The sequence below is a fragment of the Bos grunniens genome, chromosome X (genome assembly GCF_055505025.1).
Source record: "Bos grunniens cultivar Pamir isolate PY7600 chromosome X, Bosgru_T2T1.0, whole genome shotgun sequence".
NCBI lineage: Eukaryota > Metazoa > Chordata > Mammalia > Artiodactyla > Bovidae > Bos > Bos grunniens.
The window spans coordinates 31365725-31380414 of record NC_141194.1 but is presented as its reverse complement, the minus strand read 5'-3'; the positions used below and the strand labels follow the sequence as shown (position 1 = coordinate 31380414).

The window sequence follows — 14690 nt, the reverse complement described above, 5'->3', positions numbered from 1 at the left end:
CATTCCTTCCAAAGAAATCCCAGGGCTGATCTCCTTCAGAATGGACTGGTTGGATCTCCTTGCAGTCCAAGGGACTCTCAAGAGTCTTCTCCAATACCACAGTTCAAAACCATTATAGTATAACCATTATAGTACCTCCTTTAGTGAATGATGACTTGTATAAAGTCACTGGGATAACTTGTCTAAATTTTCTCTGTTTTAAAGCCTGTGTCTGAGACAGTAAAGAATCTACCTGCAATGTGGGAGATCTAGGTTCGATCCCTGGGTTGGGAAGATCCCCTGGAGGAGGGCATGGCAACCCACTCCAGTATTCTTGCCTGAAGAATCCTATGAGCAGAGGAGCCTGGCAGGCTACAGTCCATGGGGCCGCAAAGAGTTGGACACAACTGAGCACAGCACATTCATATTTTAAATGTATGTGCTTTGGTGCAAATTCTCAGTTTTTATTTCTCATGAAAAATATATTCTTCAGAATGAAAAATGCATTCTTCCACAGTTTCTTAGTCATGCTACACTCTGATTGAAGTGAATATTGGGGCACAAGGGTTAATCTGTTATTTTGAAAAGGAATGTGAGGGATGATCAATTCACTGTGGAGACAACTTTGCATTGCCAACAGAAACCATTAACCTCTTAATTTTATATTGCATAGCACTTTGGGGGAAATAAGAATATTTTATTTTCATGTATGTTGGTTTTATTTAGTTTTCTTTGAATTTTCTCTGAAAACCAAATTAAACATGTTTTCACTATGTCTTTTCTTGGTAACCATTACTAGGATTCAATTTTCGACTTTTCTGTTTTTGTTGTTGATTGCCAGTCTTTTAATGGTTTTCTAACACCCCTCATATTTGCTGTTTTTGCCTAGCTATATGATTCTGCTTATGGCTGAGTGGAGTAGCAAAAGGCATGAAATACCATTTTAAAACAGCAGTTGAGCAGTATTCTGGAACAAAAACAAAAATATGATTATGGGTTAGGGCGTCCTCCCAGTTCCATTCATTGAAACAGCACAGGTTGAGTGCACCGAGAATCCTTGAAAATTCACAGGCCTGGCCTCCTATAAGGGTTGGCCTAACAAGATATTTAGAAATAGAAGACTGCCTGTGCCATGACTAGTTCAAAGAATTCTGCAGGCTTGGATTGACATCAGGTCTTTTCACTCCCTGAGATAATCAAAGGATCTCTGTGAATCACTCTCTCTTATTGACTGCCAGGCCAGGCAAAGAGACAAACCACCTGAGATCAACTCTGCCATCATCTTGTAGGCCATTTCATTTCTTTCAACCAGTAGAATTTCATGAATAGAAAAAGTTAGATTTCTAAAAATAATTTTGAGGCTAGATATGTGATTTAACATTATGCTATATTGTATCCTATTCAGTTATATTAGTATTCTACAGATGTGCACAGGAAAGTAAGCTGTTTTTGCCCTTAGCCAGATAAAGGACTGGATTTACACAATGCCAGAGTCGGCAATTGCAACTTGCTCTGGTTGGAAAGTTTCTCTAGCCACCTGTCACAATAGAGAAGTTTTATCATTAGAGATTCATTTCTCAGGAGTAGCTCTCAGAAGGCTACAGACATTCTCATCTGTAATACAGAGAGCTCTGATTATAGCCATGAGCACAGTTATCTGAATGATTATGTGAGGCAACTTTAGTTGAAATTTTGCCTGAAGAAAAAATAACTGTATTTGAGTCAGAATACAGGAAAAGGTCTTGGTCACTGACTTTGGTCAAGTATTTTTTAATAGAAATAGATTAAAGTTGCCCCAAATAATGCTCTATCCTATTCTGACACATTTAATAATAATAAAAGTAACAAAGATCTGTTCTCCAAAAGATATATCTCCAAGTGTTGGTGAACTTTTTTTTTTTTTCAATTTCTTCTGTGAATCCAATGTTTTGGTCTTAGATTACTTGAACTTTTCTCTGTTTTCTCCACAAATACCATTCATCCCATCATAAAACTATTGGCCTTTTTTTCTCAGAACAAATATTGAGCGATGGACAAGACAACCATAATCTCTAACCTCATTAGAGCTTATAGTCTACAGTAGAGGCAGTTAATGGGAAATTACAATGTGATGTTATACATGCTAAGACAGAAATAAAAGGGCAAGAGAGAACACAGGGTTTTAGGGTCAGCTACCTGGAGAGAGAGATGTCCACATTTCCAAGGTAGGACTCAAAGGACGAATACAATTTACTCAGGAAAAGGAAGTTGGTCATGGGATTGTTCTAGGAAAATGAAACAGCATGTTTAAAACCAAGTATAAAGAGGGATAGAGTGTATGCTGGGAAATAAAACATAACATATCTCTATAGCTTCTGCAAGTAGTAGAAGATACCACGGGGACTATGAAAAAACTTTTGAGCCGTATTAAAAACTACCACTTATATCCTAAGGAAAATAAGGAATCACTGGATGATTGAAGGAGATAATTATTACGTTGCTTTACAAATAAGATACTGTATCTGCTTCGTAGATGAGTAGTATCATGGCAGGATACCAGCCAAGAGTCCTGTAACCATGTTTGAGGCAAGAAATGCATGCTGATGACCTCAAGTAGGGTAATGGTGTTGAAATGAGGGAGAAAAGGATGGAATCAAGAAATACTAGAAGGTAGAAGAAGGGATTGGTGACTGATGGGCTCATTAATTGCAAAATGGTGAAGGATATAATAGAAGAAGAGGAAATATCCAAAATAATGGCTAATAAAGGCCATGACTATAAAACACTGAGACAGGAAAAAAGAATACACAGAAAGAGGAAAAGCAAGTTGGGGAGGTCCGAGAGTGGATCCATATTTAGCGCTGTTGTTGTTTTGATGGCTGTGGGATACCCAGGTGGAAATGTCAAGTAGGAGAATACATATGCAAGTGTAGAGAACAAGCGGGGAATCTGCACTGGAGATACAGAGTTAAGAATTGTGAGCTTATGAGGTGTAATTGTATTTGAGGGTATGGGCAGAATGTTAAGAAAGAAAAGCCTCAGACAGAATCCTGAAGATTTATGGTGTAGGTAGAAATACCCAGAAGACCTTCCTTGCTCCTTTAGCATCACACATCTTTCAGCTCCTTTTCCTTTGGTCCAGATGCCTTTAGCTTTGTTCTTACTTGAGTAACGCTATATTCCAAGTTGGCTTCATTAAAGGACATTGATATCTGTAGTATCTTTCAAAGAGCCAATGTTTATATTCTTTATGTCATATCTAATATTCTGTATGTAATATAAAAAAGCAGGATTATTTTTAAAACTTTGATCATGGTCATTGGGAAGGATGGTTCTTTTGTATCAGATAATCATGCCTTCATATTGTATAATAAGGAAAAATTCTTGATTATGATGCATAATTTAAGGAATTCTCAGTAAGTTACCTGTCCCATTTCTTTTATAACTACTCTTTTAAAGGTGAACAGATCCTTGAAGGGAGACTCTGCAATCTGTTCCACATGCTATTTATACTTAAAAAGTGTTAAATTATCCTAATCATACTTATAGTAACAATCAAGATTAATTGCAGCTATATTAGGGTTACTTATTATTTGTTCTACTTTAGCAGTAACACAAATCCAATTGCACAAGCAATTTCCATAATCCAAATTGTGAAAGGAAGAGGAGGGAAAAAATACCATGCATAGTTGGTTGAAATAGTATTCAAAATAAATCCATAACCAAATGTTTCTCTAAAATTCCCTTTTTGAAAAGGAGCTGATTCTGAACAGATTGTATATGTGTCTCACTGGTGGAAGTGGATTATCTATCTTGAATTGGATTGTGATGACGATGACCCTATTCTAAGTAAACCAAATCTCTTGAACTATATAATGAGATCAGGAGGAGCATTCGGCCTGAGAACGACAGATTGCAATGACGGAGATGACTTCACTAATGTTTTTCCAAGCCTCTTTCCTTGATGTACATAATACTGTGATTTTTGTCCTGCAGAGATTCCTGATGTAGTTTTGTATGCTCTTTTTTTCTTATTCTTATTTTCATTTTTTTTTTAAGTAGAGCTGAATGAGTGGCAGGAAGCTGCGAAATCTATCTTACAAAAAGGTGATGAGAGAGAATCTAGAATCTTCTTTTGGTTTGCAGCTGGAATGCAGAAAAACTATCACCAGTAAACATTGGCCTGATTCTTTTTTTTTTTTTTTTCCTTTCTTTCTTTAGGCTGTGAGGAGGCAAAAGTTGCTTGAACAGAGTATCCAGTCTGCCCAGGAGATTGAAAAATCCTTACAGTTAATTCAGGAATCCCTCTCATCAATTGACAAGCAGTTGGCAGCTTATATCGCTGACAAAGTGGACGCCGCTCAGATGCCTCAGGAAGCCCAGGCAAGTAGAACCTGGGATGAGCTTCTTTGGTTTTTATTATCTGACTAAGACAGTGGTGAATTTTAACTTAAAATTTATTCATCTAGTTGCACAGAGTGTTATTTGATCGATGGATTTGACTGTTTGGAGATAAGGGGGGAAAGAGCTCTAAATTAGTACTCTAAGATTTATTTTCGAATGTATGTAATGGAGGAACTTGAAATAGACACTTAAAAGACTGGGGCAGTATCACACTGAAGTCTGCTATTTATTACTATTTTTGATCTATACTTTAGCTGGAGGGAAACCATAGGAATGTAAATTATAAAGAAAATATTTTTGGTGGTGCTATTAAAAATGCAGCCACAAATATTTTCTTATCAACTCGCCTTTATTATCCTGGAATCAGAATTCACATAACCTATATTCTACATTTAATGTATTATAAGTAGTTAGTAACAAGGAATTAGAGATATAAATTTACATTTTATTACTAATACTAATATTCTCTATACTCATACTCACATATGATATATTCATACTCACATATGATATATTCAGCACTATTTAATCTGAATTATGAAATGTATTAAACTAATTTTTCTTGAATCAGAGTTAAAATAGTAATGAAAATAAATCCAAGTCAAATTTATACTGAGTAAATTTAGGGTATATTCATATTAATTTTCAACTTGGACAGTAATGCTGTATTTCTATTTTTAAATAACATTTGCTTGTTTGTAAAATATCATAAGTATTATTTATATAAATGTCTTTAGAGTTTTCTGATAGTAAGGTTACATAGCTAATTTTCATATCATATATATATTTTAGGAACCCAATACACAGGGATAACTCAGACTGATACATTATAATGTGAGGAGCATTAGAAGGTTATCTGTCCATCCACAAGGCCCTCTCCCCACTAATTGGTGGAGATACATGAATGTTTCCACTTAAAAATAAATTTGGATTTATGAAATACTAGATTTATAAATTACGGTTATGATGCCATTACAGTGCATTAAATCACAGTTAAATGTTCAAAGCATCATTGAACATAATAGCATGGGTTACTTTACCATATTGTATAAGTTTTGACAGAGAAAAGTCTTTGAGTGCATGGGATAGAGTATAAGTAATTTGGATGGGCTGAAAAAGTCTAGAGTGGTGGGATTCCTCATTGACTATTTTTTTTTTGAATTTTGGTTTTTTATTTGTTTTTAATTGAAGGATAATTGCTTTACAGTATTGCATTGGTTTCTACCAAACGGCAACATGAATCAGCCATAGGCGTACCCATGTCTCCTCCCACATGAATTTTAAATAAAGGACTTAATTAAACAGGAGGTTTGCAGACCTTCTGGGTTCTCCTGCCTTGTTATAGATACACCCATTTATTTGGGAAGGAACACACAGACTTAGTAATATTTTGCTTAAAGACAATAGATGTAGCTGTAGTCTATTGAGATCTACTCTCCACTGGAAGAAATAATGTTTCTATGCTGCTATTAGAAAGGGCAAGCCCCATGTAAGGAATCTCCCCATGAGTCTCCCTCTCTGCTCATTAAGTATTTGTTAGGCTTCCCTAGTGGCTCAGCCAGTAAAGAATCTGCCTTCAATGCATGATACCCAGGTTCGATCCCTGGGTCAGGGAGATGCCCTGAAGAAGGGAATGGCAACCCATTCCAGTATTCTTGCTTGGTGAGCTATGGTCCATGGGGTCACAAAAGGTCGGACATGACCACATGACTTTCACTTTCACTTCACTTTTATGCGAGTTATCCCATGTTGGGTCCTAATGATTACTGTTTATTTTTCTAAGGGTTCACAAACCATTTTATAATCTGTCCTAGAAATTTTCAGGGGATAAAGATCAACTTTATAATTATAATATCTTCTTTAAAATTAAGTATATTTGCCATGAGTCCCTTTACCATTTACTCTTACTTCTCAAACTGTATGAAATATAAAAATTTAGGTTTCTTTCTGGAGAAGCATGCCTAATGCTGATGGTTATTAATCAGCCCTGGAGTTTCTCTAGATTAAAATATACAAAGGCAGCCCTATTGTGTTAGAAAGATGCCATTCAGAAGAAGTCCTTAGGGCTTCCTTGGGACTGTGCTCTCTGACTTTGCTTTGGTTCCAAGGTACCTTAGATATGGCCCTCTGCTGCTGCTGCTGTGAAGTCGCTTCAGTCATGTCCGACTCTGTGCGACCCCAGAGACGGCAGCCCACCAGGCTCCTCTGTCCATGGATTTTCCATGCAAGAGTACTGGAGTGGGGTGCCATTGCCCTCTCCAATATGGCCCCCAGTGTCCTCTAATGACTTCCAGACACTGAACTTGAACTAGCTACTCTCATTGCTTGACAAGAACAAAAATTGCTGGCAGTTGCTTGGTGGCCTAATGGCTAGGAAAGTGAAGTTGGGGACGTTTTTGATGATAAAATCCTCATGATAGTTTTCCAAGAGGGCCATATGTAACCTCCCTGGTATATACACTTCTTCAAACTTACCTAGTTTCGTCAAGTTCTCCAGCATTGTCTATTTTGAAGACTCTTTCAATTTGAGCCACATACAAACATTTTTAGGCAAGCTTTAGAAAAATGCATGATAGGAATGGGAAATTTTTACTGAATACATGATTATAAACTAAAGGCAGAGTAGAACTGCTTATTTTGTTTAATTTAGTGACATGAATTTGGAAGAATGTTTGATTAAAGATGTCTCATACCTTTTTGAATGTAATTAAGGAAAAATTTGAATGGTATAAATATTAAAATCAGTTATACTATAAAATAAATGGAGTTCCTTTTTCAAGCTGGTAGAATGAAACTATAAGTAACAAATTTGAGATTGGCAAAAGTTCTTAGTGTCTGAGGTAAAAATTGGGAACTTTCAGAAAAAAAATATTGTTTACTTGAAAAGGTTGTTGACCCTGAAAGTTTGTTTATTTACTTATGAATACATGATTCCATAAACATGAATATAACATGCTAGTTTAATAACATAAAGATTTTTGTTTTACTTTCTCAAGAACTATGATAAAAGATTATTAATAACAGTTCAAAATATTGTTGATAACAGCACACAGATTAGGAAATTTCAAATCTACTTGAAAAAAGAGATTTTGGAATACTAACAAATTCAAATCTATTTTCCCTACATTTCTGTTTGCACCTGCATTTTCAAGATGATCTTAACTTTGAATTCCCTAAATGGTAATATATTATAAAATGCATGATACCCAAAAGCTATGGAAACGCTCTTTTCCAAAATTCTTTTTGTTTATTTATTTATTTTTGCCACACCATGCCACATGTGGGATCTTAGTTCCCTGACTAGGGATCAAACCCGTGCCTCCTGTACTGGAAGTGTGGAATCTTAACCCCTGGACTGCCAGGAAAGTCCCTCCAAGCTTTTATTTTAAGATGACATCAAAGTGAATTGTTTTCTAGGACAGAGTTAGCAACTACTCAGATTTACTTCAGGGATTGCCTTTCCTGAAGCTCAATATGAATCTCCCCTGGAAGAAACAACTAGAGAATAAAGGGATTGTCTCTGAAGTGAGAACTTAAGCGCAGTGTGTCAGATGAAGAACTTCCTAAGAATACCACCGAAATGACATTTTTTCTAAGCTTATATAATGAGGCTGCATTTAAGGCTTTGTATAAATGAAAATTCACACCCAATGTGTTTCTATAAATTGGCATAAAATTTCATTGCTAATTAAAAGATTAATGGGGTTAGCTTTCCCTTTTCAGAAACTGAGTACTCTAATACATCACTGAAAAGCAGGACAAGATGAATGGCATTGCCATATTTGGTCATCTTATATCTGCTCAGTTTTCCTGTCACATATTGGCCACATGGATTTGTGGATGTTTGACTCCACCGTGTGGCACGCTGGTAGTTTTACTACTAAATTTCAATCTGTAAAAAGAGTCTTCTTTTTTCGGCCCTTTAAGAGTGTTTGAGATTCTTAGGTATTAAAAATAAAATCAGGATTAAAGGAATGGGCGCAATGTGTATAATATTTTGACAGATATACTCTTATTTTACATAAAAGTAAATGTAGATCAAGTCACTTTCTTGAGCATAAAGGAGCTTCCCACTGCCTCTGCATATTCATTGACCAGTTATCTGTCATGATGAGCAAACTGGGCCTTCTGATTCTAAACCAGATTAAAAATATTTTACCTTTTTATTTAGTGCCATGAGCCTCAGGAGTAAAGTTTAACCTTTTAGAAAGTAAAACCACATCCTGCTAGGGCAAACATTGACTGGAGTGTTTTATTTCAAAAAAATAATTCTTAAGAAAACCACATTCTTAAATCAAATGACTGCAGCATCAAAATGCCAGCCTGTATAAAGAGAGGCTTTTATTCAAGTATAAAATTAAGATGACATCTTATTAATTCAAATACTATAAGGCAAATGGGGAAAGCTCTTCTTGATACAGAAATTGATTATCTGAATACATAAATCAAAAATTTGAAGATATATTTAAAAAATAGTATGATTAAAATATAAAAACCCCATGAGTGTTTCTTTAAAACAACTATACAGAATATAATCATCAAAATGGATTACTGCAGAGAAGCACATGGCATGAATAGAGTTGTTTACTCCTTAATTTTACTGAAGAAATTGGTAAAACAGAGATTTAGTTTTATCACCTAAGGTCTGGAAGCAGAAATCCAAGTCCGTAGCTTTGCATGGCAGGCCAATCAAGTCAGAATCTCTAGGTGGACTCAGTCATCAGAATTTTCGGAAACCACCCCCCCACCCCAAGTTATCCTAACAGGTATCTAAGGTTGAGAACTTTGGAAATGGCTGACCAGTCCCAGTCTTTCCCGCCCCCCACATCACGTTTCTCAACACTGTTTCTCAACATTCTCACCTATGGCTGAGTCACGATTTCACTGGGAGGAAGATGGGGTGGAAATCAGACATTGGTGACTTCTATCTTGCTTGTTTTTTTAATCTTATGGGAAATAAGTGAAGGCAGACAATATAGCTGAGAACTCCTGCATGAATGAATTAATTTAGACAAATAGAATTTTCCTTATGGATATTTTAAGAGGAAGAGGAACTTAGCTTAGTCATCTTTTTTTTTTTTTCCTAATTCCACATATGTTAATGTGCCAGTTAGCTTCTCTAAATCATTGTAGGAGCTGTGATAACTGTGTCTAAATAGCCAATTAAATGCTGTGTACTTATTAAGATTATACAGGTTCTTTAATCTGTATTTTTCCCTTTTATAGTAATCTCATAGTTTGAATCTCCAATATATAAGAACAATCTAACATGAGTACCTGTTGAAATGCTCCACATCATTATGTGTTGAAGATACATGTTTTATAGAGGAGAATGTGACCCCTTTATTTAGATTACCACAAGAAGCTTTGGGGTTGTTAGCAGTGACTGTGATTGCTAAATTGTTCAGTTTTTTTATCCTGCAGACTCCTGATTCCATCTTCTGCAGCCTCATATCTCACATAGTAGATTTATGTTCATGAGTGAAGTCGCTCAGTCATGTCCGACTCTTTATGACCCCATGGACTGTAGCCTACTAGGCTCCTCCCTCCATGGGATTCTCCAGGCAAGAGTACTAGAGTGGGTTGCCATTTCCTTCTCTAGGGGACCTTCCCGACCCAGGGATCGAACCAGGGTCTCCCTCATTCCAGGCAGATGCTTTAACCTCTGAGCCACCAGAGAAGCACAGGGAAAAAATAAATGACTACCAAAGGAGAGGACCTTATAGTCAGCATAGAAAAGTGCTCCGATATTTTGCTCATGAAGCTAGGACTTTTGGGTAGTCCAGATATCTACAGAACGGATATCTTCCTTCCATCTCTTTTTCCATCCCAGTTAAAATATGGTTAAAACTTAGTATCAATAAACAGAAAAGAGGGAATCTTCTTTTCACTAAAGAAAGCTGTTAATTATAGATGATTGAATTAGCTGCACATCAAAATAAATAATAATTGAGGTCTTCCTGTATTTATTGAAGCTAAATCTTCTCACTCACTTAAAATATATTTGGCTCTGTTTAAATGAAAACATTCCAAAATTCTCAAAGTTGTTGCTTAAAAAATAAAGACCTAAATGCAAATTTTGGTCTATCAGATTAAGCTTATGATTTCATTATGGAATAAAAAAGACTTTTATAGTGTATATAGACACATTTGATTGCCAGATGACTCAAAACAGTCTAACTTTACAGCCTACTTCACCGATTTATGAACTAGACAGCATAAACCCATATAGGGAAATTCATCCAGGAATAATGGAATAATGAAATGATTTAATCACAGAACAATAAAATGGGCCGTGATTACAGATATTTGGGCTCTGATATTAAACTCCACATAACCGTAACACACATTTTCCTTTCTTTTTACCCAGCAATATAGATATAATGATAAACAATGCAGTGAATTTTAAATCTGTTCTGACACTGAAATGCTGCCTATGTGTATTACTATATAGAACTGATTACTCCCCAGTATAAAATGGCTATTATTGTTATTTTGACATGTTTAATATTGTGGGAAATAATCACAAGCAAGAGTTGCAGAAGATGTGAAAATTTACATTTTTTCCATGTCCCACATTTTAAAACTACAAACTATCCAAAATCCTTTAGTATATTATATTTCTTTAATTTTGTGAGTATGTGTTGTATATGGCCATTTCACCATCTTGAGGATGCCGTATCAAAATTACTGTTTGTTTAAAAATTACTCATCTAACTATTAAATTTCCCCATTTGTAGTCTTAACATGACATCTAATATTTTTATTTCTGAAATATTTTCTTTGGAGTCATTTTCTTTATCTGATGTGAAAAAAGCTTGAACAATTATCTGACATAAAGTTTCCTTTATTCCAGTAAATAGTTACAGCTTAATTTTGCTCGCCATTTTCTGTCATTAATTTGATATATGAGAATGGTCTGATGAGGTAAATCATGATAAAAAGCCCTGTTCTCTGCTCAGTTAGTTGTAAAATGCTATATTGGATATGTCATTAATGTTTGATTTTTAGTTTTATGATTTGCCCTTTACCATCTTTAATGGAAAAATGGCTATTTTCATTTCCATTGTTGTTTCTTGCTTTCAATATATAGTGCTAATTGTGAACATAATTTCTGTATTATCAAATGTCTTATTTTTGTAATGCTATGATTATTTAATTTGCTTCATATTATTTCACTTTTTTATGAAAAACATCTAGTGATCCTGAGAAGTATTAAGTTGAGAGTTCCTTTTAGAGAATACATGGGGGTTCCAAATCAGCATCATGCATTGGCTACTTCCTTTCATTTTATTTCTTTTGGAAATTACTGATTTAATATGAGGCTAAGATGAGAGTTTCACATAATCAGTTATTTTCTTCAAACACTTACCATCCATATCCTGGTAGATGTGTATTTTAAGTAAACATGGAACTGAGATAGTACAGTCTTTAGACCTTTAGCAGATGTTAGAAATCTGGTAGCTAACTTTGGAAATCGTTATCCTCTGGATGAAATTGTCATTTCCCTATATTTCCTTCTATATTACAAAAGGGTTTTTTTTAATGTTATTTTTTTCATTGTCTGATTATAATATCAGGAAAAAACGATCCATCTTTTTAAAAAGTAATTTGTAAATGGGAGATTGTCCACTTTGCATAGAAGTTTCCATAACAGTTATTTAAACAAATCACTTGTCTATTTCACAATAAGCCTGCCCTAAAGTGGTAAAGCATTTTTAAATTATACAGTTTCAGAATAATAATCAGATGATGGTAAATAAAGAAGGTGGCAAAAGATATCCTAAGTACAAACTAAAAATTAAATATCAGTTGAAGGTAAGAATTGTGGAATTAATTTTAAAGGTGCTAGCTAAATATAAGTATGGTTCATGACTACAACCTTCCCAAAGTAGATCAATTAGAGATATATATCCATTTTTATCTTATAATTTTAATAATGAAATAAATTGTCATCTCTAAATAAACACACTAACTGCATGAGAGTATATTTAGTACATGAGTATATGTTTACACTCACTAAGTACATGAGTAGGATTTCTCAAATTTACTTGCGTGATATATTTTGCCAAAAAATCAGAAGAATATTTTGAACAAATAATTATATTCCTCTTGGCTATTAACACATATTAATATATAAAATATTCTGAAAAGTTCTATAGTATTATTATCCTTAGTTTATAAAATATATTTAATCACTGTGCTCCTATCATGCATAATACTTAATTGATGAAGAAATTTTGATCTCTAATCCTATTGGAATAACACTACAGATATGAGAATTTTTCTAGGAATTCTGCCTATAAATTATCATAAAATCTCAGTTTTATATGACAGTCAGCCATCATTTTTTTCCCAGTTTTAATGGTTTTAGTAATGGTGACCTTTCTAAGAGTACAGAAATTCATGCACTCAATAGTCTATGTTGATATAAATATGAACATTTCACAGTCCATGTAATTCTTTGCATTGAAACTTAAAAATTTGTGGATTTTTTTTCCACAAGTTACATGGTCCTTTACATCCCCATTTGACAGATAAAAGTTAAGTTTTTGATAAGTTGTTTATAAGTCATTTTTGTCCTCATTGTTTTTAAATCATAAAAACATTATGGATTGTTTGAAAAAATTTGAAGTTTATCATCAGAAGGCCTATGTTTCTGTGATCACTAAAACTATTTTGGCTTTTTTTTTTGTAATGCCATGCTACTGGAGGCAGCTTTGAGGGGGCAGTCTTTAAGGGGGAAAAAAAACTTTATAAAAGAAAATCAAATTTTGTTAGAGAATAATTTTATTATTTTTGGCAAGTGACGATCCCAGTTGTGGATGTGACTGGTGATAGAATCAAGGTCTGATGCTGTAAAGAGCAATATTGCATAGGAACCTGGAATGTTAGGTCCATGAATCAAGGCAAATTGGAAATGGTCAAACAGGAGATGGCAAGAGTGAACATCGACATTCTAGGAATCAGCGAACTAAAATGGGCTGGAATGGGTGAATTTAACTCAGATGACCATTATATCTACTACTGTGAGCAGGAATCCCTTAGAAGAAATGGAGTAGCCATCATAGTCAACAAAACAGTCTGAAATGCCATACTCGGATGCAGTCTCCAAAGTGACAGGATGATCTCTGTTCGTTTCCAAGGTAAACCATTCAATATCACACGGTAATCCAAGCCTATGCCCCAACCAGTAATGCTGAAGAAGCTGAAGTTGAACGGTTCTATGAAGACATACAAGACCTTCTAGAACTAACACCTAAAAAAGATGTCCTTTTCATTATAGGGGACTGGAATGCAAAAGTAGGAAGTCAAGAAACACCTGGAATAACAGGAAAATTTGGCCTTGGAGTACAGAAAGAATCAGGGCAAAGGCTAATAGAGTTTTGCCAAGAGAACGCACTGGTCATAGCAAACACCCTCTTCCAACAACACAAGAGAAGACTTTACACATGGACATTGGCAGATGGCCAACACTGAAATGAGATTGCTTATGTTCTTTGCAGCCGAAGATGGAGAGCTCTATACAGTCAGCAAAAACAAGACTGGGAGCTGACTGTGGCTCAGATCATGAACTCTCTATTGCCAAATTCAGACTTAAATCGAAGAAAGTGGGGGAAACCACTAGACCATTCAGGTATAACCTAAATCAAATCCCTTATGATTATACGGTGGAAGTGAGAAATAGATTTAAGGGACTAGATATGATAGAGTGCCTGATGAATTATGGATGGAGGTTCTTGACATTGTACAGGAGACAGGAATCAAGACCATCCCCATGGAAAAGAAATGCAAAAAAGTAAAATGGCTGTCTGAGGAGGCCTTACAAATAGCTGTGAAAAGAATAGAAGTAAAAAGCAAAGGAGAAAAGGAAAGATATAACATCTGAATGCAGAGTTCCAAAGAATAGCAAGGAGAGATGAGAAAGCCTTCCTCAGTGATCAATGCAAAGACATAGAGGAAAACAAAGGATGGAAAAGATTAGAGATCTCTTCAAGAAAATTAGAGATACCAAGGGAACATTTCATGCAAAGATGAGCTCAATATAGGACAGAAATGGTATGGACCTAACAGAAGCAGAAGATATTAGGAATACGTGGCAAGACTACACAGAACTGTACAAAAAAGATCTTCATGACCCAGATAATCATGATGGTGTGATCATTCACCTAGAGCCAGACATCCTGGAATGCGAAGCCAAGTGTGCCTTAGAAAGCATCACTACGAACAAAGCTAGTAGAGGTAATGGAATTCCAGGGGAGCTATTTCAAATCCTGAAAGATGATGCTGTGAAAGTGCTGCACTCAATATGCCAGCAAATTTGGAAA

At 35.1% G+C, this 14690-nt stretch overlaps 1 protein-coding gene across 21 annotated transcripts in view; it reads left to right on the top strand.

Moving 5' to 3' along the window:
* Positions 1–14690, top strand: part of DMD (dystrophin) — a 2667987-nt gene that overhangs the window by 1280345 nt on the left and 1372952 nt on the right. For all 21 annotated transcript variants that reach the window (XM_086387503.1, XM_086387509.1, XM_086387510.1 and 18 more), the window contains one exon: positions 4180–4341. In XM_086387503.1, coding sequence (XP_086243629.1) covers positions 4180–4341 — 162 coding nt within the window. The remainder of the gene's footprint in view (positions 1–4179; positions 4342–14690) is intronic.